This window comes from Eucalyptus grandis, chromosome 3, assembly GCF_016545825.1.
Source record: "Eucalyptus grandis isolate ANBG69807.140 chromosome 3, ASM1654582v1, whole genome shotgun sequence".
NCBI lineage: Eukaryota > Viridiplantae > Streptophyta > Magnoliopsida > Myrtales > Myrtaceae > Eucalyptus > Eucalyptus grandis.
Genome location: NC_052614.1, coordinates 12,589,494 through 12,615,032, shown reverse-complemented (window position 1 = coordinate 12,615,032; position 25,539 = coordinate 12,589,494). Strand labels below are relative to the sequence as shown.

The 25,539-nt window shown below is 39.4% G+C and overlaps 4 protein-coding genes across 10 annotated transcripts; 3 read left to right on the top strand and 1 right to left on the bottom strand.

Moving 5' to 3' along the window:
• The first annotated feature begins 2,293 nt into the window (after window positions 1-2,293).
• LOC104436583 (probable glycosyltransferase At3g07620) lies at window positions 2,294-6,609 on the top strand. 3 transcript variants are annotated; one of them, XM_039308057.1, is made up of 6 exons: window positions 2,295-2,452; window positions 3,103-3,686; window positions 3,768-4,019; window positions 4,107-4,237; window positions 4,671-5,019; window positions 5,450-6,609. In XM_039308057.1, the coding sequence occupies exons 2-6, from the start codon at window positions 3,240-3,242 to the stop codon at window positions 6,116-6,118; spliced, it is 1,848 nt and encodes a 615-aa protein (XP_039163991.1). In that variant the 5' UTR covers window positions 2,295-2,452; window positions 3,103-3,239; the 3' UTR covers window positions 6,119-6,609. The 3 variants fall into 3 exon arrangements, with proteins under 3 accessions (XP_010047716.2, XP_039163990.1, XP_039163991.1); XM_010049414.3 differs by having other exon boundaries at window positions 2,294-2,452; window positions 3,103-4,019; XM_039308056.1 differs by having other exon boundaries at window positions 2,294-2,452; window positions 2,552-4,019.
• A 2,275-nt stretch (window positions 6,610-8,884) lies between these two features.
• LOC104436582 lies at window positions 8,885-10,016 on the top strand. The gene is made up of 2 exons (XM_039309310.1): window positions 8,885-9,796; window positions 9,882-10,016. Exons 1-2 carry the CDS (start codon window positions 8,885-8,887, stop codon window positions 10,014-10,016), a joined length of 1,047 nt encoding a protein of 348 aa, XP_039165244.1.
• A 1,653-nt stretch (window positions 10,017-11,669) lies between these two features.
• On the bottom strand, window positions 11,670-12,043 carry LOC120292128. The gene is given in 2 exon segments (XM_039310066.1): window positions 11,670-11,952; window positions 11,954-12,043. Coding segments are annotated over 2 exon segments (240 nt in total). The 3' UTR covers window positions 11,670-11,802.
• Window positions 12,044-13,298: 1,255 nt separating this feature from the next.
• Window positions 13,299-19,616, top strand: LOC104436581. Of its 5 annotated transcripts, XM_039310221.1 has the most exons (13): window positions 13,299-13,498; window positions 13,622-13,662; window positions 13,856-13,953; window positions 14,274-14,347; window positions 14,455-14,514; window positions 14,911-15,043; window positions 15,224-15,467; window positions 15,800-15,904; window positions 16,021-16,149; window positions 16,477-16,526; window positions 16,615-16,712; window positions 16,902-17,186; window positions 18,215-19,616. In XM_039310221.1, exons 4-13 carry the CDS (start codon window positions 14,300-14,302, stop codon window positions 18,722-18,724), a joined length of 1,662 nt encoding a protein of 553 aa, XP_039166155.1. In that variant the 5' UTR covers window positions 13,299-13,498; window positions 13,622-13,662; window positions 13,856-13,953; window positions 14,274-14,299; the 3' UTR covers window positions 18,725-19,616. The 5 variants fall into 5 exon arrangements, 4 of the variants coding, with proteins under 4 accessions (XP_039166155.1, XP_010047705.1, XP_010047707.1 ...); XM_010049403.3 differs by lacking the exon at window positions 13,856-13,953 and having other exon boundaries at window positions 13,300-13,498; XR_724056.3 differs by lacking the exons at window positions 13,299-13,498; window positions 13,856-13,953 and having other exon boundaries at window positions 13,510-13,662; window positions 18,215-19,199; window positions 19,278-19,616.
• Window positions 19,617-25,539: the final 5,923 nt, after the last annotated feature.

Genomic DNA, 25,539 nt, shown 5'->3' with positions numbered 1-25,539 from the left:
GCAAAAGCCCAAGGCATCTACGCCCTCACCTGCTTTGGGTTTTTAGCCTTTAGAAAGCTTGTATTTGGGAAATGGGATTCAAAAAAATTTTCCAAACACACTCTATTTGTCCTAAGGATGCCCAAGGGGCTTTGGGAAAACCTTTCCAAACACACCCTAACTGATAACTTTAGTGGACCTCAGCAATGTCTTTTGGCCTCGCCAATAAACCTATGGCCCCTTCTCCCTATCCTTCCCTTTTGTTTTTCGTAATTTTTCATTTATGTTAAGTCTCACTTGTTTGTTGTTGGTTTTTTATTATTATTTTTTATGTGCTCGTCATGTAAGATTACAAACGATAAAAAAAAAAAAAAAAAAAAAATTCACTTGGCATTTATTTCATTAAAATCAGCGGAGACAATGAAAAGATCTAAAGTGCATTGAAATCGCAAGTCTTAGGAGTAAATGAATAGAGTAAAATATTTAGGGTTAATACTCTAAAAACCTAAATTAGGACACTTATGACAAATTTACTCAAAACTATTTTTTTGATCACTAAGGTTGTGCATGACAAAATTTCTGAAACAGAAATTGATTTTTGGCCAGAAATCAATTTCTCAATTTCTACTCCTCGGACAAGTTTTTGAGCAAAGAAACCCGTTTGATAACAACTCAAAATTTCTATTTCTGAAACAGAAATCCGTTTGATAATATAATAAAATTTCTATTTCTAGGAATAGAAATTGATTAGATAACAACATAGGAAATCTTGAAATACAAAATAATAGTCGAAATAATACTAAAACAACATTGGAAATCCTCAAATACAAAATAATAGTTGAAATAATACTAATACATTACAAAATTTGAAAATACAATTTCATGAAATTTCTGACATATTATTATCCCTTGTCATTTTATTGACAATGGTTTTCTTAAGCGTATTTATTTGGTTTCCCTCCTCAATCAATGTATTGTTTGCAAGCTCATCTTGCATAGGTTCAGATAAGTACTGCGAAAGCATGAATATGGATGCCATCAATGGTGCCTATACAGCCCTATCATTTTATCAAAGACTAGTATTATACAAGATTATCAACAAAACAAAATTGATGGTGTCAAGGAATATATGAGAATTCTACCTTGAAGTAGCGTTTATGGTTAGGAACCAATCGGGGGAAGGTCGGTTTATTTTGATTCTTGAATTGAATCAATCCAATTGCTCATCCCTAATTTCTTTATTATTGCTCAATGAACCTTTAATAGCCATTGCATAGCAAAGAGAGAGATTCTCTTGAATCTCTTGCTTTCGAATTAAAATTCAACATTGTGTAACAATCTAATTATTTTGATTTTGCAAGAATTTTGAATCCATAAAGAAACAAGGTTAAATTTCTAGGTACGTTTTTTATTCATCTATTACGTAAGAACTTTTTCTTCAATTGGCCATGCACATGCTCTTTCTAGGAGGAAAGATGCCCATTGTTTTTAAGTAAGCATTTAAGAACTTTGGTCGTTTTTTAAAATTGGAAACCCATTCGATTGCCTTTCGGAAGTTATCAAAAAAAATTTGAAAAAAAAAAACACGAGCAAAATAAGAAAAAGAAAATTAGCAATAATTTATGAAGTTGTGGTTATGAGTGAATTAAGTTAGCAAGAAAACACAAGCTTCTTTTATATGGTTTGATTTTAGCTTCGATTTCTATTTCGAAACTAAGAAGTTAAAAATTCCAGTTTCGATTTCTTCGATTTCTCTATTTCGGAATAAAAATCTGTTTAAAAGAGAAATCAAATGTGTTACTAAACGGATTTATGTTCTAAACTTGTTCTAATGCAGTAGAAAAAGATAAATCGAGAAATATAAATTTTGTCATGCGCGCCCTAAAAATCCCAAACTGGTATATCTTTGATAAATTTACCCCAAACTACTATACTTATGACAAATTTACCCTCTATCAGTTTTTGTTAAATTTTAATTAAGTTAAATGACACGTGATAATTTACTGGTATACTACTTTGAGATTTTACACTTCGTTTGTCACAGTTTATAATTTTTGTGATTTTTTTGTGGTATTTATCTAATTTTAGAGTTTTTTATGATCGAATAAATTAATTTGGGGTAAATTTGACATAAATGTACAAATTTATGATTTTTTTATGGTCAGTCGGGATAAATTTGTCACATGTATACCGGTTTAGAATTTTTTATGATAAAAAAATAGTTTGAGTTAAATTTGTTATAGGTGTACATTAACCGATATTTAAGACTATCCCATAACAGCAATAAGCAAACTAGTTTTACTACTTCGTTCGAACCCGCTGTATATTCCCTAACACGGTCAATCGTTGTTAAGAGTGTCAGTCTGCCTTCTCTCGTCTCGACGACTGCTTTCGCTTCCGAAGCCCATGGTCGCAGCACGGTGACCGACAACACTCAAAACGAGCTCAAAGTGCAGTACAGCGAACTTCGCAGGTACCCATTCTTGTCTAACAACGAAAAGCTGAACCAATGACTCGAAACCTCCCTCTCCTGATCTCTGCAGCTTTCCCCATTTTCCTTCTTTGTGGCTAGAGTTCTTCCTTCTCAGCTGCAGCGGTTTAATTCGCTCGTGCTGGCAAGATTTGCTGATGTTATCTTTAAAAAGTTAAAACCTTCCGAGGAGTGTCAATGGAAGTGAATGTATCTTCAAGTTCGCGTCAGTTAAGATACTGTATCGTGTTCTTGCTCAAATTGACTGAATACGGTTCCACCCAAAGCTTGCCCCTTTAGGATTGAGCTTGAGAGGATCGAGATGAGTAATGGCTGCCTCGTCGTTTAAAAGGGACTGGCTCTCATAACAAGTTCTGGGGTTTTGAATTGTGCTCTTGGATACTTGCCAAGATCATGGCTTTGGGTGTGATGATGTTTCGGTTTCGAGTTTAAGCGAGCAGGGAGCACCAGGGATAACCAATTGGTTAATGGGTGTGTACGTGAAAGGGGGTTGATTTATAAAATGGTCTCCTTCTTCGGAGTCGTCGTTTGGTTTTATGGTCTAGGTTGAATTTTATTTGCAGACATCAGATCCGTGCCTCGTGAGGCTGTCTTTCCTTTGTTGATAGCTACTTATTCCTTTAATTTTTCAGGTCGTGGGATTTCGGACACCTCTGTTGTAGGAGTATAAGCAGAAGAACTCATCAGCTCTGTTACTTTGGAAACTAATTGAATAAATAAAGAACTTGGAGATTGCTGCTTTTGATCTTAAGGTTTTGTTTTTGTAAAAATGAGGAGGCTGCTGTTCATCACTGGCATATTCATCACAGCTTTAGTTGTGTTTCAATACTCCACACTCCCTCATTGGAGAACAGGATTTGAATTTGCCATCGGGGGAGGTGTTGGTTCGACAGTTGTGGTAATGAGCAATGCCACCATCATGGACAACTCGAAATCACCTGACTCTTACATATTGCATGAGGAGTCTGATGAGGTTGCTGGCTCTGATTTGGAGGAAAAGAGCGGCTCTCAGAATATTGGAGTGAAAAATTCGGACAAGGCTCATAGGAACTCACGTGACATTTTCTCACATCATAAAAGTAGCAACTTGAATGAAAACTCCATATCTATGATGAGTATCCGCTATGAGAAGGATTTGCAGACTGGAAACAATGACAATGTAAATGCTGCGTCTACTGTGGAGGAGAGTACCAACCTGATTGCCATTTCAAGAGAGGTAGAAGATGCAGGAAAAGACATTGTGTCATCTGCAGATTTTGCTTCTCTACCACTTTTACCAGCTAAATTTCCTGCACAGGGTGTACCAGATGAGGATGCAGATTTAAGATCTATCTCAGACTTTCAGACAGATTCCTCCAATATAAGCAATTTCAGAAGTCCAACCAAGGGAGAAGTGAAGAGAAATGCCAACAAGCTACGAGTTGTATCTGCGACCCTTGATGACAAGTCTACAATGGCTAGAGCATTGAAGAGGTTAAACGTGAAGCCTATGTTATTATCAGACATGATATCTATGTTGAGAGACAGTGCTGGTTCTTCGAATTCCTTGGTATGACTTTGAATTTGAAGATGAAAGTTGCCAAGGGGGCAAATGTGATTATGTCATAGTATGACTAGTGTTTTTTGTTGGCAGTAGCGACCAAGACAGTCTTCTGTCCGCGATCGCGAACTTCTATATGCAAAGTTAGAGATCCAGAAGGCTCCTATTATGGCCGATACTGCGGGGCTCAGAGGTTATGTTTTCAGAAATATTTCCCAGTTTAAAAGGTAGTTAAACCCTCTCTGGTGTTTTGTAATGCATGTCAGTCGGGGCTTATGTATATGGTCTCAATTGTTGAGATGCCCTCTTTATTCATAGTTGGAAAACATGAATCCCTTCAAAATTCTTGGATTAGACTGGTAAATTTGTACAGGTGTATTTAGTTATGTACAGTTAATTCAATTGTTAAACAGTATCTAAGATGCCTTTGATTTTTTATAGTCAACCAAGAATAAAACTTCTAACAAAAGCTCTTTGTGAGGGACCTTGATAAGACTTATCTTTTTTGTGGAGATTCTACTTTGTCTGTTTGCCAATGGAGGGTTTCATGAACTGTTTCCTTTTATTGTTGCTCATGTCACGGACTGCAGATGCTCTTCATGAATGGAGCAAATGTCCTTTTTGAGTTTATTTTACGCAGCTACTTTGTTTTGTTTGCAGGAGCTATGAATTGATGGAGAAAATGCTTAAAGTTTATGTCTACCGGGAAGGAGAGAAACCCATATTTCATCAGCCAAAGATGAGGGGAATATACTCCTCTGAAGGGTGGTTTATGAAACTAATTGAGGGAAACAAGAAATTTGTTGTGAGGGATCCAAGAAAAGCACACCTGTTTTACCTGCCCTTTAGCTCACGAATGCTAAGGAACACACTAGAAAATAACAACTCACAGAGTCACAGAGATCTAGAGGGTTATCTCAAGAACTATGTCAATCTGATCTCTGGTAAATATCGCTTCTGGAATAGAAGCAGAGGAGCGAATCACTTTCTTGTCGCTTGTCATGACTGGGTACGCATGTGTAACCATTCTAAGATTTACTTTCTGAAGCAGCTTTCTTGATTTTGCTTATTACTATGGTTATTAAGCCAGAACAATATAACCCTCTTAAGTAATATTTAATTTTTGAAGTAGCTTTCTTGATCTTGCTTATAAGAATACCATGGCCTACTAGATTATCACGTCTTGGAACCTATTACAGGTCATTACCAATTACAAGCTATTTATCTATTCGTCAGATGGCTTTAGACTTCAGGAATATGATTCCAAAAAAATGAAAAGTATCATTTCAAATGCTTCATTGTCTTGATTGGATAGAAATGAAAATGAGGATAGAAAAGAAAGTTAGCGTACGGGGTAATAATGTTAGAACTGATTTGAACTAAGCAAAAGCCAAGTTTTCTGGGTAATTCTTAAGCTAACATGATATATGGCTTTTCAGGCACCCAAAATAACCGGACAACCTATGGGGAATTGCATTCGAGCTCTCTGCAATGCGAATGTCGCCAGAGGATTCAAAATTGGCAAGGACACTACTCTGCCAGTGACATATGTGCGCTCAGTGGAGGATCCTGTAAGAGATATCGGTGGTAAACCCCCCTTAGAACGATCTTTCCTGGCCTTTTTTGCAGGAGGCATGCACGGTTATCTCCGGCCAATTCTGCGCCATTACTGGGAGAACAAGGAAGCAGACATGAAAATCTTGGGGCCAATGCCTCGTGATATCGATGGCAAAAGAGCTTATCGGGAATACATGAAAAGCAGCAAGTACTGCATTTGTGCCAGAGGTTATGAAGTTCACACACCCCGCATAGTTGAGGCCATTTTCTACGAGTGCATCCCTGTTATAATATCAGACAATTATGTGCCTCCTTTCTTCGAGGTTTTGAACTGGGAGGCATTCTCCTTGTTTGTGAAAGAGAGTGACCTTCCAAATTTGAGAGACATCCTGCTATCCATTCCTGAAGAAGAGTACCTGCGGATGCAGATGGGAGTTAGAATGGTGCAGAAGCATTTCATTTGGCACAAAAAGCCCACCAAATACGACTTGTTTCACATGGTTCTCCACTCAGTATGGCACAACAGAATCTTTCAGCTAAAAGCCAGATGACGCACTAACATTTTGGCCTTCTGGTACAGCCGAAGCGGGTACCAACAACAGACTACAAAGTACTTGATCAGCCAAGGAAACAAGATTTGGTTCTTCAAGAGACTGGAAAGTCAATAATCAAGAGATGAAGATCGTATTGGGGGTCATATGCCTTAATTAGCCACTGTGCCTTAGCTCGTGAGCATTGAATCGTGGCCGTTAAAGACGTGGCTTTCACAGGATTTGAATTAATCTGCAGGCACATGATTGATTCGTTCTGCTGTCCTCTTTTCTCATCTGGAGCGTGGAATCCTTAGTTTACTTTTGATTTGATCGATGACCACGGATTTTGTAAATATGATACCGTAATTGAAGACTGCTATTCTGGAAGGATCGATTAACAGTCCAGTTGCTTGCGGAGAATCGCAGGGACGGACAGACAGTGTGCTAGCGAAAAGTATTGGTGATTCTTCTGTGCTTTCTAGCTGAAATGAAGTAGTCTTTCATGTGAAGAGTGGTAGTCCATTTGCTGACAACATTTGGTAGCAGTTCTGTTCTAATCAAACTCTTCACAGGTTAACCCTTATAGTAAAAAGGCAAAATACATCTTAAATCTCAAAAATAGTGTTAGGCAACACACCTGAGGCTTTTCTAGAGGACGGATCTTGAGTTTTCGTATCAAAGGTGCATTAATTCCTTTAACATTAAGGTTGGCCGACCTGCTCGTGAACAATGTGAGTAGTTGGACAAGTCACAAGTTTATCCCTGGACGACACTGATTTGTGTGTCGTCGGTAATTACTTCATGTGAACCGGCAGGCCTACACATAGTCCACTGTAAAATCCGCGTAGTTGATATTCCTACGAGGAAAGCGAGATTCACCTTTAAGAACTAGACTCTCACTAATTATTTTTACATTACATACCAGACTTTAAAAAAATAAAGACGAGATTATGAATTAGCACATTGTTAAAACTATTAACTTCCTACTCTTCATAAGATAACTGCATACATCCTTAACCATGTAATTACAGTGCATTTCTTGACGATAGTACATGCTAAATTGAATCTGGACCATTGCAAATGATGAATTCAATTGTCTAAATCAACTTGAGTACATGTACCAAATTTATTCGATCAATCCATCCATTCACCTCTACACATTCCAGGGTAATCCACAACTGCGCAACTGAAATTCTGTTTCTATAGTTGGACATCTTGGCGCGGACCACACCACCGTTTCGGAACATCTTTGTTCTAGCGAAACAGCTTCCGAGAAAAGAAGGAAGAAGACGAGGAGTCCCCGGCAAAGGCAAGCCCAAGCCCCGCGGATGGTGCTGGCGACTCGTGCAACTAAAACAGAGGGAAAGTGGAAAAGGGTAAAAATCGATGGCACTGGGCATAGCCATTGATGAGCAAGAAGACAATTCGACCGCACTGGCCACAGCGTCTCTCTCCTCTGATTAAATGCTCTCTTCTGAAAGAGCATTCAACCCTCCACAGTGAGTGACTTCTGTCGAACACATCTGCAACCGCGAGTGCGGATAGCAAGCATTTCGCCGAAGAAGAAGACCCACGAATCCATCCAACTTGATCAGTTCGAGAAGAACGGTCAAATTGACCGTGGGGACGGATCGGAATGTTTCTTGGTTTGTTTAGTGGTTAACTAATCTGCTCACTGTACTGTTTTGCTGGGTCTTCTTGAACATGCGAAACCCATATTTTAAACTGAAAAAATCCTGGTGGGTGTGATGCAAGATTCTCTGTTTCTCCGTGCTTTCGTCAGGACGGCGAGAGGAGCCCAGCGCCGCGTGCTCGAGTCTGAATTGGGCTTGCGTCATTGATTGTTGTGTTGCCTCCACAAACAGCTCAGCATGATGCCATTTTCCTTTTCTTCAGTGTTCTGATCGCGTTGGAGTTTGGTGAAGGAGCATCTCTCTAGGGTTTCAAGCTTCTTGCTGAGTTCGGAGGAGTTTTGGGTTGCTTCGTCTCGGTGACTCGTCGCTGCCACTGCTTCAAACTATGCGCACTGGTTCGGGATGAGTAAGAGTTGTTCTCTCATTTTGCTTCTGAATTTGCTTGAATGCAGAAAATCCCGCAGAGTCCGCTTCAAATTCTTGCGTTGCACTTGCTTGGGTTGAATTATGCCGCAATGTCAGTATATTAATATGTAACCCGGTGTTTTTGGCTTGACATAGTATCTCTGCTGCAGAGGCATATAAGATTTTCTTCATTTGGGGTTGACCCAATATTACCTGGATAAATTTTGGTGGGCACTTGCTCAGGGTATATCTGGGGATGTCCTGTTTGAAAAGCAATTAAAGTTCTTTCTCCATATAATGGTTCTTGGTATTGGTGTTTATTCAAGTAAATTTGCAGTTGATCTGTGGTTGGGTGATGCGCAGTCGACGTTGAGAACGAGTGCTTCGATTGCTTCTTTATGATTTACATGCACGTTGATTTCATTCCATTAAGGGAATTGGTAATGTTTTTGCATCTAGTCATCGCCTACAATCATTTCAAACTTTCAATTGTGTTCACCCTACGGTTCTTTTTGCCTCTTTGTGGTGACTTGTGCTAGATACCTGCATTAGATACTCATTGTTGGTTTTCTGAAGCTTTACCTGTAGAATTCTTTCTTCTTTTATCTTTCCCCTTCAGGGTATCCCATCACTGAGACTATTTTAGCATCAACTTTTGCTGCAGAACTGAAAAAAGGGCGTGTCATTTTCCCTTGGAAGATGATTCGTTGAACTTATGTGTTGGTGTGGATCCCCCCTTCCTGCTATGAGGCTCTGCGTTGAATTTCAAAGGCTCTTCCTAAGCAAAAATAGGAGATGGCTTTTTCTAGTGGCATTAGTTGCCACTACTCACTTGATGTTTCAGTCTCTGCTGCTTCCGTATGGAACTGCTCTTCAGTCTTTATTACCCGACCGAAAGATTTTGACTGCTGACAATGCCACCTTCTCAAACACACATTCCTCTGCAAAATCCGTGATGGTTCGCAACCCTCTTACAGTCAACGTTTCAGAATCTGCAGAAGCTCTTGTGTTTCTTGGAGCGATTAAAAGCAATAAGAATTTTAATGGTGGAGAGGACATTGGGCATTATGATGGGCAGAATAGAGTGGACAGACAAGAACAGAAAAGTAACGCACCTGAAGGTAGCATTGATCATGTGATTGAAATGGGTGCAGCTAATAGGAAGGAGGGCGGTTTGTCCTCCGATAAAATCATGCATACGAGCAAGAGTCTGGTAATGCAGGGCAGAGAATTTGAAAATCATACTTTTGTCCCAGTCATGGCCAGTGATACACATAGCGTCTCTTTGGAGCTGACTGTGGAATTAGACAATAGAACATTGTCAGGTGATAGTCAGTCAGAAACTTTGAGTTTGCCTCAAGAAACGTTGAAAGATTTGGAAACTGAGTTCCATTCCACAACACTTACTCCACCTGCCACACCTGCCAGGGCTCTACCATCTGACACGAACAATGTGAAAGACTTGATGTGGAATGCAAGTAATTCCTTTCATTCTGCTGGTGCACAAAATATTAGTACATCTTCGCAAGACCAATCATCAGCTACAATCAATCCAGGGAAGAAGAAAATGAGGTGTAATATGCCACCTAAATCAGTTACAACTATAGAGGAAATGAACCATATATATGTGCGGCGCCGAGTATCTTCTCGTTCAATGGTATGAGCATTTCACTAATAGGACTAAGAATTAGAATACAACTCTCACTTTTTCTGCAAATCTAAACTGACTTATGTGCTTGTAGAGGCCAAGATGGTCCTCAAAAAGGGATCAGGAAATTTTAGCTGCCAAGCTGCAAATTGAGAATGCTTCAGTTGCTATCAACAATCAAGAACTTTATTCCCCTCTTTTTCGGAATGTTTCCATGTTCATAAGGTGAGCATATTTAATTCGAGTGTGAAAATTCACTTGCAAGTTATGGAGAGAAGGAAAAGTCATGTTTGCTAATTGACTCAGGTGTCTTGCATAGTGAATGCTGATGTGCTTAAATTGCATTTATTTTTGCTTCAGCATTATTAATCTTAGTCATGTTAGTGGAGGCCTCAACAGTAGAGGATGGAGTTATAGTGATTTGCCTCTGCTGAGTTAGAATTGTACTATAAGAATTGTGTATAGCAGCCAGTTGCTGTTTGTAATTGCTGCAGGAAGTTTCAAAATCCATTTCCTGCTTCCATGCAGTGTAGTCCTTTATCAACTAACTGTCTAAACAGAAGTTCCAATATTTCATGGCCTGCAATTGCACTTTTATGGGGGCATAGATGATGCGTCATCATGAGGAGCTATTTTTTGGCTTATTGACCTGAGTAAGATGCTTTAGTTTCAATTTGTCCTTGGAGCAGCTGTAGTGAATTATGTGGCTATTCACCTTATCCACTTACTTCCAGAAACATGGAGATGCTAAATCAAGCTCTTTTACTATTCGACTGTGAGATGCCTCCGTAGCTCCCATGTCAACAAGTTCACAGCAATTATTTTTCACTAAGCCAACGAGAACTGGACCTTTATCAGAACTTACTTTACTTAGCTTGAGTATAAGTTGATGGCTAAGCACAGAATATAAACAACAGGTCCAGGCCTTCTCTTCAGGCTACAATTATCTTGTCTTGTTAAATTTGTGACCGATCTACATCTTTCTTTCCAATATTTGTGCATACATAGCAGGCAAGGATGCTTGTGATTCTCATTTGAAATTGAAAATTTTTGAATGTATTTTAGGAGTTACCAGCTCATGGAACAGATTCTTAAAGTCTACATTTACAAGGAAGGAGAAAGACCCGTCTTCCATCAACCAATACTCAAAGGCTTATATGCTTCAGAAGGATGGTTTATGAAGCTGATGAAGGGGAACAAGCAATTCCTAGTGAAGGATCCTCGAAAAGCTCACTTGTTCTATATGCCATTCAGTTCGCGAATGCTAGAATATGCAGTTTATGTTCGAAATTCTCACAATCGGACAAACCTACGTCAATATCTAAAGCAGTATACTGACAAGATATCAGCAAGATACCCATTTTTCAACAGAACAGGAGGGGCCGATCATTTTTTGGTGGCCTGTCATGACTGGGTACGCTGTTGATGTTTTGTTTCCTTTATTTGTGTGGCTTGCAGAGCCAGTTGTGATGAACTTGAAGTACTAAAAAGTTCTGTGTTGAGCTGGGCTTCTTACATTAAAATGTTTTGATAGAGATGTAAAAGTTTGCGTGATCGCAATTCTTTTGATTATCAATGCTATCAGCCTTTCCACACCCGAGTCTTATTTCCAGTGTTGGTTTGTTTCAGGCTCCTTACGAGACAAGGCATCACATGGAACGATGCATCAAAGCACTATGCAACGCTGATGTAACTGCAGGCTTCAAAATAGGGAGAGATGTGTCTCTACCGGAAACATATGTCCGTTCTGCAAGAAATCCTCTCAGAGATCTTGGTGGAAAACCTCCGTCTCAGAGGCGCATTCTTGCCTTTTATGCTGGTAGCAATCACGGGTATTTACGAACAATTCTGCTTAAACATTGGAAAGATAAAGACCCCGATATGAAGATCTTTGGTCCGATGCCTCCTGGTGTTGCAAGCAAGATGAGCTACATCCGATACATGAAGAGTAGTAAATACTGCATATGCCCCAAGGGTTATGAGGTGAACAGCCCACGTGTGGTCGAAGCCATCTTTTACGAATGCGTGCCGGTGATAATATCCGACAACTTCGTGCCGCCATTTTTTGAGGTTCTCGATTGGGGGGCCTTCTCCATAATTCTGGCCGAGAAGGACATTCCCAATCTGAAGAACACATTGCTTTCAATACCAGAAGAGAAGTACCGGGAGATGCAGCTCAGAGTAAGAAAGGTTCAGCGGCATTTTCTATGGCATGCAAAGCCTGTAAAGTACGACCTGTTTTACATGACACTCCATTCAATTTGGTACAACAGAGTGTTCCAGATCAAACTTAGATAGTTCTTCGGAACCTTTCTCAACGAGCATTTTGATCTAGGAAACCAAGTGAGAAACAAGATGAGGGCGATTCTACTCAAAGGAGAAATGGATCTTGAAGGTGAGTGAGCACGATCATGGCCTTTTGCTCATACAGGGGAGCTTTACATTTGTGTGTCACTGTGAGATGGGATATGTGGAGGCTCTTGTTGTTGTGTCATGCATCAAGTGTATGTAGCGTTCTTGTACATGCCTACTTTTAACCATTTTCGTCTACTAAAAGAAATCAAGATCTTTGATCTTGAAGTTTTTCTGCAGCAACTAGTGATTTTGCTATGAAATGCTCCATGACCAAGCGTTCAGGATTCAAAACCAGCTCGTAAAGAAAGATGAGGATGAAGTGAACCAATGTGATCATGCGCTTCGACTTTTTAATTCATATTACGCGAACGGGTCCGCATGTCCAAATGCTTTTACATGGAGACTTTTGGGTCAACACTACTAAAAGTCCAAACTTGGTATCTCACACTACATTTATTAAAAGTAATCTTTTCTCACGATAAAATTCCAAACCAATACTATTGCGACATATTCCAAATTAGTATCATTGAAGCAAATTTACCTTTCATTCAATATGTGATTCCACTCATATGTCGGCGTGGTGATTACATGTATACATTTTAACGCAATACAGAACAAAATGTTAACAAAGGGTATATTTGGATTGGACTTATTAGTTTAAAATAGATATGTCACGTATTTATTGAATTATCAATTTGAGCTTTTTATAATATTAATCCGAATTTTGATTGAACGAGCAAAATGACCAGGTTACGGCAGAAACAAACCGATGTCTGGAGTTTACCATCGAGTGATATTTGACGTTGTTCCTTAATTATGTCGCGTCTTGCCTCTGGGTCGTCCCGTAAATCGTCATCCTTACGAAGGAGAAGTGGGTCCAGAAGTGGGTCCGACGTCGACGCATGATCGTGTCATGGATAGTTCGATCGTCCCGAGCACGCCAGGTGTTCGATCCTGCCACCCCTCGTTTGTCGTCGAGGCGCGACCAAACGCAGCGACTGACTTCGAGCGCTGGAAGACCGGTTGTCCCGTCCCAAGTTCTCGTTTCCGGTTATAGACAAAAAGAACTAAAGGTTTGTCAGTGTTTCTCGAGTTGACCGCAGGGAGCTCTGCTTTTTATCCGATTCGCGTGGGGTGCTCCTTCTGGCATCGGTTGCTTCGATCTTGCGTAACCCAAAAGAGAAAGAAGCCATTTTTTTATTGATTCTTTCTTGTGGGTAATGCTTAAAGGTGACCTCAAGGTGGTGGCCCTGGTGGGGAACGCTTGGAAGTGGAAGGAAAAAAGAAGCAAAGTGGATAAAGATAGGCAATTATTTAATTGCTCCCACTCCGTTTCCATGACTCTCTTCTCGTTCGGTTCGTCTCTCTCTTTCTTTATTTACACCCCAAGATTTTTGGGGGAAAGCCAGGATTTTTTTATTTTTTTTTTTCTGGGGGGGGTCTATTTATGTGACCACGTTCTGTGTGTGGCTTGGTCAGATTTGAGCCGCCGCCTCCTTGCATTTTGGAACTTCGTTTGGGTAAGTTTCCACCCTTTTCTTGGCTGTGTTTCTTTTCCTTCTCATCTGCAATGTCTGAGAGTGAGTTTGCCCCTTCTTTTTTTCTGTATCTGATTCACATCTGCTCTGTATTTGCCTCATCTTTTCTGTCCGGTGCCTTTTGAGCTGTGCCATCTCATGTGGAATCGTGGTTTTTCTGGTGTATTTGGGACAGGCTGTGTAGCAATTTAAGTTTGCTTTTTGCTTCTTGTTGTTGACCGTGGAATGTGCTGTGGAGTGAACTGCGGATGACGGCAATGTTTATGTCGTAAGGTCGTGATTATGAACAGCTGTAGAATATGGAACTTCAATATCAGCAAACTCATGCCAAGATTCTTGCTTCTGGATTCTTTTCGCTTAGGCGTAAAGTTACATGCGTAGATGTACCAGTTCAGAGAGGCTAGATGAATATGGGACTCCTCAATATTCTCTGGTTAATCTTTTTATCGGTCCAAAACACATGAGCCCTGAAATAACTTGCCGGCCTTTACCTTCGTCTGATGTTATTTATAATACGTTTCTTTTGCATGTAGCTCCTTTTACTATATCAACTTTACACTTCTGAAGGTATGTTTATGTTTCCATGCATAAAGGTACATTTCCCGGAGCTTATGTGTTGATGGGTGATTATTACAACAACAATGAGACATCTGAAACTTATACCTCTGTGAGTAGTAGAAATCTGCGTAATTATTTATAACACAGTGTGTGGTGTAAGATCTCTTAGTTGAATTTCATAAGCTTACGTTTGTTCTTTCTACTGATTCTTATCAGGTTGGAAATGTGCCAAATTCTTGCATTCTTGATGGACATGGGTATAAGCTAGCAGATACGGTGAGATACGTTTATAGATCAAGATTTTGCTTCCAGATGTGTACTGTATCAATACAAGCTATTCTTATAGCGAGTCTTATATGAGAAGGCCTGAAATTCTTGGATTCTCAATGTAACTGAGTTCATGATATTTTGAAGTTTTCATCTTAAAATATCGATTGTGATAGGATTTTCAAGTAGTTTGCTGCAGCTTTCTAGTTAATTTGTTATTTTACCCCTTTGTTCGAAGACATCACTGGAAGATGTTCAGTTGCCATCATACAATGATCCGTTGAATGGCATTTCTAGATCACAGCCAGTTTAAGTGACGTTCACATCTTGTTTTGTGGACTCATATCATTTCGTTTCCAAGTTTGATATTTCTTTTCCAGGTCTAATTTATGGCCTTTATATCAGGCCCCTTGCCACGCCTTGAGAAATATAATATGTCCACTTGATAACCTGGGGCTCTGCTCGTCAGTGAATGATATTTTCTCTCATATTCTGGCAGTGAGCTCTCATATTACTCAGCAATTCTTTTTCTTTATTGGTAAGTTTCATTTTCTGGCTCCCTTTTCTGCTGTGCGAATTCTGTCAGTTATATAATTGTTATTACTACATAGATTCTTGTTGTTCAGCATCAGGATTTCTCATCCCTCCTTTTAATTTTCTCTCATATCTGTGGAAGAAATTTCTGTTCATGCTTTCCTTTTCGTTTTGAATGGTCCAGAAAATCTTGTCCTAAGAGATGTTAATAGATACTCAGAAGACTTGGTGGCCTTTTCTGGTTGCCACCCAATATCTTCAGTGGACTGTACATATAAATCTGCTTTTGAGGATGGTCCATCATCTTCAAGTCCTGGAATCCATGAAAACAGATCCGTGGTTGTCGAGGAAGAACTTCTTGGGAATGCAAGATTTAAAGTTGTTGAAATGTATGACAGTTTTAGGGGTGTCCCCTTCATTTTTCAGGGGTATGGCTCAAACTTCTTGCTTCTTACTTCCAAAAGAGATAGGCATGACGTATTCCAAGCATGGGCTTGTATTACCACATTATTTGTGGTTTGTCTCCCATTTTGTAATCTCTGTTGTGCTTTATGGTTCTTTGCACTGTTGAGAATCTATTTTACAGCGGTAACTTTGGAGAACTCATGCACTACATATTCTCAATCATTTTGATCTAGTCATGCTAATGTTCCCTAAAACCTCATTCTCTCTTGTTGGCAAATGGAATTATCCTGCAGTTTGTCTTCCTGTGTTCTGCTTTCCTCCTTGTTTATCCTTATTTTTCTTTGCCTGTGTCTAGGTTGATGATCCCTTTACTTTGTCTGAAACTTGCCTGTAAGTTTGCTGTGGCTTCTTGGAGGGTCTCTTTCTCTTATGTCAGATGCACACAACTTCAACTCAGTAGGTAACGAGTGTTTGCATTTGAATGAGTAAAACACTAAGATGTGTGCACTAGAGAATCTATGGTGTGATTATGCTCCAGCATCTCATTCTGGATGTACATTTACTCTTGCATTTCAGTATTATTTCTCGAGTTCAAAGGACATTGCATGGTTCCTCTGATGATATCGGATGGTTGCAATATAATCCTGATATGGCTCCAGTTGAGGATGGCACTTCAAGATTTTTAGAAATTCTTGAAGCTATAAGGTATCCGATATTCACAATGTTCATCTCACTCTTACTTCAAGCATGAAATTGTGGTTTCTTTGCAATAGACATCATCATCTCCATTTCCACGTGACTGTATATTTGTTTCTTAATCAGTGCTTGAATGGTCATTTTACCTCCCTTTATAGTGTTTGATGTCCTCCAGACAACCTGATTTGGCTTGGCTATCTTCGACCCAATTTAATACATCTTTGCCAGATGATTTTGTTGCTTTCTTCTCAGTGTTAGATTATGTTGCTTTTAATCTATGTCAATTGGTACATGGGTTTGATGACTACCATGTTCTTACTTTCTCAATTTCCTCAGGAATGGGGAGCACAGACTGCCCAACTCTTTCATTTATCTACTCATTCCAGGTATGTTAGGGTTCTTTGTTCTTCGTGCAATTTCAACATTCTTGTTTAACTCCCTTCAGTTGGCATTAAAAAATGAACTTTTTTTCAGGTCTCTTTAGCAATCATGGTCCCTTATACTTTGTTGGCACCAAGAGGTTCTTCTCAAAAATGGGCTTGACATGTCACATAGCAAAAATCCATAGTGAGGTAATTAAGTATTGAGGCTACTAAATTTTTTCAGTGAAGAGACCATTAGCGCATTTATTTTCTTCCCGACTCATCAAATTGTATAGGTTATTTTGCATATATGTTCTTTTCACCAAATTCTACTATCTTCCAGCATAGCTTATGGTGTTGGACAATCACTTGTGATTCTTTAAATCTTATTCTATGAAGGCTTCTGTGGAGCACAATGCATATGAACTAAAGCAATATATCGAGGAACTCTACTGGGGTTCAGGCAAGCGTGTGATATTATTAGGGCACAGCAAAGGTGGGGTGGATGCTGCAGCTGCCTTGTCAATGTTCTGGGACAGCTTGAAAGGAAAAGTTGCTGGATTGGCACTGGTTCAGAGCCCATATGGCGGCACTCCTGTAGCTTCTGATATACTTCGCAAGGGCCAGATTGCTGACAAAGAAACCAGGAGGATAATGGAGCTTATAATTTGCAAGCTAATTAAGGTACTCTATTCACTGAAAGAATTGATCCTGATGACCTTGTATGAGATGGCAACTCAACTATTTCCATTTCATTACATGCAAAACATTTCGGCAGCAGAAAAATAATGGAAAGCCTAGAGATTCATCAAGATTATCAACTATCCTAAAAGAATTTAATGACTCACAGAAGGCTCTGTGATGACAATGCCTTCCAATCACATCCTAATCCAACCTCACAAACTTGGGAAAATAGAGTGTGCATACAGTATGTATTAACTGCTCATAACACACAATACAACTGACATGCATGTAGACAGTCAAATGTGTAAATAAGTCTGTATAACTGCAAGAGGATATCCAAATGCAGTATAGTTAGATTCATGGGGATATAAAACATATATAACAGTACATGTATATATCCATAAAACACATAAGTGCATATGTATTTCCAGGGTCTCATTTGGATCATTCTTTGAACTATGGCATTCTTTTGCAAGATGACTTTAACTTCATTTATTCTTAAACTTTTATTCTTTTATGGATATGTAAGCTGGACAAATTTACCCTGGGCATTTGCCAGCATAAAGCTGGACTAAGTGAACTTTGGAAGGACAAGCTGATTGCACAGGACATAGAACTGTCAAGGATTCATTTAGTTCTTTATTTGGTTTAAATCCTATTAATTTTGTTCTGTTTATGAACATGACTTATTTAAATTTGTTACATCATTGGTCCAGCAAGTTTGGGAATGCTTTCTCAATGATTTGCAGAAATGCAAACGTGATCAGTGATGAATGTTACCATATGCATTTCACCTTACATGAAAACTTTTTCATTGACAACTAGTAAGCCTTTTCCGTAACCAATAAAGTTTCAGAAAGTTTAATCTGAGGAGATTTTCCTTCTTGCTGCTTTTATCCACTTCTTCTTTTCTGTTCTCTGTTTCAGCTCCTTGTATGATGAAATTCATGTTGCATCAATGATAATCTTCCTGGCCTGTTCTTGTTCTGTTTTGTTGACTTGATAAATCTATTGGTCACCTGTCTTAGGGTGATATACAAGCATTGGAGGACCTCACGTATGAAAAGAGGAAGGAGTTTATCCTGAAAAACAAGCTTCCAGATGAAATTCCTCTTATTTCTTTCCATTCCGAAGCAAGTATAGCCCCAGGTGTACTTGCAACAATGACTCACATAGCCCATGCAGAGCTTCCATGGCTTCCTCTTCTGAAGTTTGGCAGTGAAAGCTCAGATGAGCTCGTATTGCCAGGAGGTCAGGTTCCTGTTGCCATTCCTCTTTCTGCTGCTATGGCTGTTTGTGCTCTCCATCTACAGTTGAGGTATGGTGAGAGAAGTGACGGGGTAGTGACGTGTCGCGATGCCGAAGTTCCGGGATCAGTTGTGATTAGACCTAACCAGAAACTCGACCACGCATGGATGGTTTACTCCTCAAGGAAGAACAACCCCAGCGAGCCCGATGCTAGTGAGATGTGTGAGGCCATCTTGACTCTGCTTGTAGAAAGTGGAGCGGAGCGTAACAATAGGGAAAAGAGTGATTGAGTAGCTCAATTGTGAAAACATTCATTCGTTCATTCCTTTCCCTTGTGATTGATGACTATTTTTCCCCCCACGTAATACAATTGGCAAAGTAGAAATGCCTGCAAAATTCATGTCCGGTTTACAAGTATTTGCCTATCTCTGCCTCTTATCTGTGTGTTTGATTTAAAATTCAGATAACTGATCATCTGATTTCAAGACAGGCAACTGCTGGAAAAAAAAAAAAATCGTGCAATTAAACAACTATTAGATAGGGACCAGAAGTTGGAAAAGATTGGTCATTGCTTGATAAACTCTACCTGATAATTGCACTGTGGTCTGGTGGTATTAGGAGTCGGGTTCTCGTGATATCATTAAGATTCTCAGCTGAAGTGTGGAACGAGAACAAGGAAAGACAAGCAGGCTATGGAAGGCCGCTGTTGGGAGGTCAGAGGAGGTGCATCCTTCCATTTCTTGATTGCAAGCTCACCTCAGATGGGTAAGTCTCCATTTGCTGTACTCTTACCATGGATGGTGGAGGTTAATCCGGTGCGGTTAAGATTGCATCCGTGTACAGGACAATAATGCCCTGGAACGGCTTGAGAAACTTCAGAGGCCTACTGTGCGGGTAAGATGCTGTCAAGGTATTTCTGTATTATTAAGGTCCAAATTGGGGTAACATACAAAGATGTACATACTGAAGGACAAGCTTTGCCAGTTGAAGTGGACTGAAGATGAAGGCATTGTGAAGGTGATGTTGATTGGGCAAGGGAAATTGAGCGAAAGAGGGGGAGGAAATTTTACTTTGCCATACGCTTCACATTGCTAGATTCGTGTTATTGTTTGTTTGTTGTCGGCAAGACTGCACATTACTAGTTCGGTACAAGCTTAATCTTACTTCGCCAGCCTCTTCACATTGCTAGATTCATGTTCTTGTTTGATTTTTTGTTGGGGAGATTGCACATTACTAGTTTGGTACAAGCTCTATTCTGCGCCGTCGAGGCCAACCTGAATTTTAACATGAAGATAACCGCACCGTTGTGCAGGAAGTGGTGTTCTTTAGGTGGGAAGTCATTTTCATATGCTGATCATGTTAGAATATGAACTAGGGGGGCCGTGGTACCATCAAAAGAACTGTCGTTTCCCAAATGGGTTAAGGGCCAAGAAGGGCTCTTGTCCGTAACCTCTTGTCCGTGCCCTTCATATTGGCCATGCTCTTGTCCATACCCACTTGATCTTTTCCCCTCCTTGGATGTGAGTACTGGGCTGTGAAGGCCCACCTTTTTGGACCCTTATTGCTAAAGAGTTTGGATAGGTACGATGCGTGAAGCTTCCTTGATGAATCAGATGCAGAAGCTGTAATGGTACAGAGTGGTGAATTCGGGGCCCCAGCTCGAGGCATCAATGGCGTTTGGCCCTTTCGACGAGCCATGTGTTGTTATTGCGTCGTGGATGCGGATGCGGACCCATGCAGGACATTAGAAAGCCAACAAGAACCAAACTTTCAAACCCCTCGTTTCTGGTCAGGACACACCAGTCTGGCCTGGTCTTTGAGCTCCCCAAATCAGGTAGGAAGGGGACAATGCCCAGTGGCATCATCGGTTGGGCCTGACAGTAATTGCTCGTCGCTGGAGACCCATCGAGTCGGTGGCCAGTACGATGGTTTGTGGGCCTGCAATTGGCTCAGCCCATTCATTGGTGCCCTTAAATTGCAATGCTTTGCTTGTATGGAAATAGCCGGTCCCGCTGGAGGACGATGTTACAGCATTTAGCGCAGAAGACAGCAGGGTGCAGCTTTCGGGGGTACTTATTGCCAACTACAGGGCTGTCCCTGGCAAAATGACCTTGACACTGGCCGTGGGGCCCTTCGCAATACTTCAAATCGAACGTGGATCATCTCCAATTTAGGTGGAGATTAATCAAGCGTCAAGGCCCAAGAAGCCCGGAAAAAACAAAAGAAGATGGTACTTGAGACTTGAGAGACCTATCATCTGGCAAGTTAGTCGAAACAATGATGGTGATGTTCAAATCATAAGTGAAAAAACTACCATCTGCATGATTCGATTGCCAGTGATAATTTCATGAAATGGTGATACATATCTATCTAAGTGATTGTTATGTACAATTTTACCTCAATGATTTCGATCATTCAAAATTATGATAGTTTACATAAGCTTTCAAGAAGTTGTCTAACATAATTTTGAGACGATAAGATTTTAGGATATGTATCATTTGACATATAACTCATGGTTGTAGCACAATACAACTATAGTTTAGTCATATCTACGCCGAATAGGCTAGTAATTTAGTAGCATAAAGGTTTTTCTTACCACCTACTCCTTCAAGTCCACCAATTTCTGGCTTTTAAGACATTCAAGATTGAAACCTACTAAAAACTTGCTCTAACATCATTTTCACTTATAAAGAATTCCCTTTTTCTATTTCAATGAAAAATATTATGATAAACCAAACACACTTGCCAATAATAGTAATAAACACGAGATCACAGGGACAAGCAAAATGAAATAAACCGATTATTCTATAAATAGACTGGAACTAAATTTCAAAACCCAAAGCTGTTATTCAAGATTTTCGAATATGGAAATTTACCAAAAAAAGCATGAAATCAACAAACAAAAAGAAGTGGCTTTTATGTAATGATTTAGCCCGATATGATAATGATTATGGTGATGTTTAATAAAAATAAACTAGGAATGTTCGTTCCACGTCCCCCGTGTATCTCCATTATTTGATTCCAGTTGCATCATCACACAAATGGTAGGTTTGATCATTGTAATGTTGACTTTGCTTAGACATTATCATTAATCCAAGGAAAAGAGAAGGAAGAAACAAAACTACAAAGAAACAAAAAGTGCGGAAACTCGAATCTTCACTTATTATATCATTATTTTATTATCAAAAATATTTCACATCACTTGATTATGAGATTAGATTTTATGTTCTTGATGTACACATGCAGTATCTCTATATTTGTCAGTTTAAGCTTTCAGGCCGCACATTCTAACGTAATATCATAGTCGGGCATTGTCCTGTTTATTTCAAGCATGTGTCCACTCTTTAGCAGAAGACGACACTCTTTGTGCACATGCATTCTCCATTCGCCTATCAATCGGCATCAATATATCATTATGTAATTGGCTTTCGTCCGCGGCATTGATGTGATTGATTGGGGTGACATTGCACGAGCAGAGTCTGAGCCCAGTGCAATTACTGAGGACAACGATGAAGGTATGGATGAACGTGGGGAGGCGGGGCAAGCGATTGAAGGCAGGGCTCGTTATTGAACGCTTCATACGATCGATCGGTGGGTAGGCGAAAAGCATTACGTTCCTCCTTCACGGCCACTGCTTTCGTGCGCTTCCGGTACATCATTTCAATCCTTCGGCGAATGAATGACCTTTTATGGAAAAAGTACGTTGCGACTCCTGTTGATCTGAACCCTGTTGCACAGAAGCGTAGGTGGACGGGATAAATACGAAAGAACAAACGACAGTTATAAGGTAGTGGGAGGATTTCCGGAGTGACTAGTCGGATTGGTTGAAAGTTTTTGGGAGGATTTGTAGGAATTTGAGTAATTGAAAGCGTCACGGTTTCTTTCGTAGCGATTCCAATCCTCGTGCTCGGTTTCGGGACGATTTGTACTATCTGCTCAGTTGTTTAGCATGATGAGGAGGCGAGGCCTGGCCAAAGAGGGGAAAAGAGCCACTGACGAGAGGGAAAGTATCATGTCCAACAGCTAAATCACGCGGCGATAATGACGTGATTTAACCCGGCCTATCATCGTTGTCTATATGCGCGTGACATACCGACGAGTACGCGGGAATCGTGGCACACAGTAAGAGAGATCGGTCTCTAACACTAAGTTGTCACCACCACGTGGTACGACCATCACTTAGAATAATGCTTCGGCAGATGGAGAGAGAGAGAGAGAGAGAGAGAGAGAAAGCGAGGTGGCGGCAATGGTGATGGAGTAAGGCGACAATGGGGCTAACTGCAACGGTGACGGGGGTGGTTTATGGACTCGAGGGGAAGAAGATATCGATACAGTGGCACCGGCCAATGGCGGAAATAGTGAAGATATCGACTGTGGTAACGGGCGGTCAATGGTCGCAGTCTCTCTCTTTTCTTTAGTTGTGTGCCTCACATCATTTGATTTGGGGAGCTGCTAGCATGACATGACGGTAGCTACAATTTCCTTAATGGGGAAACCGCTCTAAAAGGTAGAACCAATCTGTCCAAAAGCGCCGAAGCATGAATTGGAGTCCTGCCGGCTATGGCTATTGAAGTAGATGAGACTCTTTGTATGACATTTGTTATGGTTATTTAATGATTTGATCATTTTTTGTTAGGCTTTCAGTTTCACATATCTCAATTAAAGATTAACATTGTCCGGTGGTTCATTATGGACCTAATTGCTTAGCGAAGACTATGATCGATAGTCTAGTTAGGTACACATAACGTAACTGTAAACTAATATTTACTAGCGTCTATTTGGTTGATTTCTATTTTTGACTTTTTGTAAATTTTTAAGACATCACCTCTTTGACTTGTATCAATCACGAAATACTTTAAAATTTTCAAAATATTCAAATAAAATTGTTTGCAATTTTTCATAATCTTTCGAAATATAAATACTATTTTTTTTCATTTCAAAAACTTAGAAAAAAGTTTAAGTAATAAGTAGAAACCATAAATAGAAATGATTTATCTCCATATGGTGTATTATAATAATCATCATCATCATCGCTATTATTACTATTAAAATTATTTGACATTCTTGACCTTGTTTTGCGGTCTGCATCTAAAACTAAAAGGTAAATATTACAAACCGGACGAATAAGTCATAAGGTTCGAAGCGCAAGTTTTGTGGTCCGTAATCTTTCTGTTTTATGTTTTTTTTTCTTTTTTCTATCTTATCAAACTGAGTTCTATAACTATATATTTTATTATTTTAATATTATAATTTATAATGACACCAATCAACCAAACGTTAAAAACAAACAAACAAACAAACGTGTGATTAAATTTGTCAATAACAAAAGAATTTGACTGCATAAATGATGAAATTCAAGAAGATAATAAAATTTACAAATTTAAGGACCCATATCCACGATCAATAAGTTGGTGGATCACTAATGGGCCTTGTCCCAAAGGGGGCAAAATCGAAGTATGAATCAACTTCCAAATGTTTGTGCAAGTTAAAAGGTGTCGATAATTGTTACAAAGATCTCTGACGTGATAGTTTTATATTCAAGTGATTACGAATCAATCTTCCCTCACGGGATTAAATTGACTTTTCCTTGATCTCGGCAAAATGGTCATCCAAGTCGGGAGTAAGGGACACACGATAAATTACCTTTCTATACACTAAAGTGAGCAATTGCATTAGAAACTTGATTCTAATCAAAAGCGGACTTAACCCCTTTATTTATTCCCATCATTATGATAAATAAGTCAAGTGATTACAAAATCGATCTTCCCTTGCATAATTAAATTGACTTTTCCTTGATCTAGGCAAAGGGCCATCCAACTCGGGATTAAGTAACTCACGAGAAATTATCTTTGTATAAACTAAAGTGAGTGATAGCATTAGAAACTTGATTCAATCAAAAGCAGACTTAACCCCTTTATTTATGATCGATAAGATGGATAATTTAGTTGACAAGGATTAGGACCCGTTTCATCGTTTAGCGTGAATCGTGTTAAACACACGAAAATATTGACCGTACAAGAATGATGGAGTCACAACTAAAAAACAAAGAAATCGTGACCGCTATCATAAGTTGGGCCAAGTCACGTACATTTCAATCATCCGTTCCTGGCGAATCATCTCCAAATTGCACTACACGTTTAATTTCATCGATTTGCACTTGTCCTCGTTCGGTTTTCGGCCTGACGTAGGGGTCGATACTCAATGCAGAGGGCCAATTGGAAAGATACGGGAAGGATCTTGTCCGTCCTATTAAAGTTTGGCAAAGATAAAAAAGTAGGGAGAAGCACAGTAAACATACTATCTTTATAAGCCCCACTCGCATCAAAAGTCCTATAAATTTTCTGCAAAGTGCAATTGAGTTATTAAAACTTCTCGGTCAATACAATCGAGACCTCAACATTATTTATAAAAAAAAAAAGTACAATCAGAACTTTCTAGTGGTTGCTTCTACAAGGCGACGTCTAACACAAGTTTTTGTTGTTTCACGAGCAATTTCTAAGTGACTTGATTTCACTTTTTCTAGAAAGGATTGTGATACAATTGCGCACCAGTTGAGATCTTTGTAATTTTACTAGGATTTATGATTTTTTATGAACTTTTCTCCTTACTGACTCTAAATTCTGTCAACAAGGTCAATTTGGTTCGATAAATTGGAAGAAATTATAGGAAACGTTATAGATTTGTATTAAAAAAAAAAACCAACCAAAAAAAAAAGATTCGTATAAAATAGGGGTTCGAATATCAATTTACGATATTTTAAATAATTTGTGAGGTTGCATGAAGCATCTTTGCATCATATAACAGTCATTGATTGTTGACGTTTGTCAAAAAATCTTAACATATTGTCCAAAAAAAATCGCACAACAGCTAATTTAGTTTTAAATTTTTAAATTTGATTAATTTAGTCCTAAATCTTTTAACGATTTACCAATTTAGTCCTTCCAAAAAATTTGGACGAAAATCGCTTATGTAAACACTAACCGTCTTACATGGCATGAATTGCGCAGACATAGACGGCTCTTTGTATTTCTAAAAGTTTTCTAATCTTTTCCTATTTCCCTCCATCAGCGTCGGGTGGGGGGACAAGAGCTCCGCGAAAGGCCAC

What these genes read in the sequence shown, in the direction of transcription:
- LOC104436583 (XM_010049414.3), top strand. Translation starts at nt 3,240, where the DNA reads ATGAGGAGGCTGCTGTTCATCACTGGCATATTCATCACAGCTTTAGTT. An exon ending in CTGGTTCTTCGAATTCCTTG is followed by an intron (nt 4,020 to 4,106) that starts GTATGACTTTGA and finishes TGTTGGCAGTAG; the next exon opens with CGACCAAGACAGTCTTCTGT. An exon ending in TTGTCGCTTGTCATGACTGG is followed by an intron (nt 5,020 to 5,449) that starts GTACGCATGTGT and finishes ATGGCTTTTCAG; the next exon opens with GCACCCAAAATAACCGGACA.
- LOC104436582 (XM_039309310.1), top strand. Translation starts at nt 8,885, where the DNA reads ATGAGGCTCTGCGTTGAATTTCAAAGGCTCTTCCTAAGCAAAAATAGG. An exon ending in GAGTATCTTCTCGTTCAATG is followed by an intron (nt 9,797 to 9,881) that starts GTATGAGCATTT and finishes ATGTGCTTGTAG; the next exon opens with AGGCCAAGATGGTCCTCAAA.
- LOC104436581 (XM_039310221.1), top strand. Translation starts at nt 14,300, where the DNA reads ATGGGTGATTATTACAACAACAATGAGACATCTGAAACTTATACCTCT. An exon ending in GGTATAAGCTAGCAGATACG is followed by an intron (nt 14,515 to 14,910) that starts GTGAGATACGTT and finishes CCTTTATATCAG; the next exon opens with GCCCCTTGCCACGCCTTGAG. An exon ending in TAATTTGCAAGCTAATTAAG is followed by an intron (nt 17,187 to 18,214) that starts GTACTCTATTCA and finishes CACCTGTCTTAG; the next exon opens with GGTGATATACAAGCATTGGA.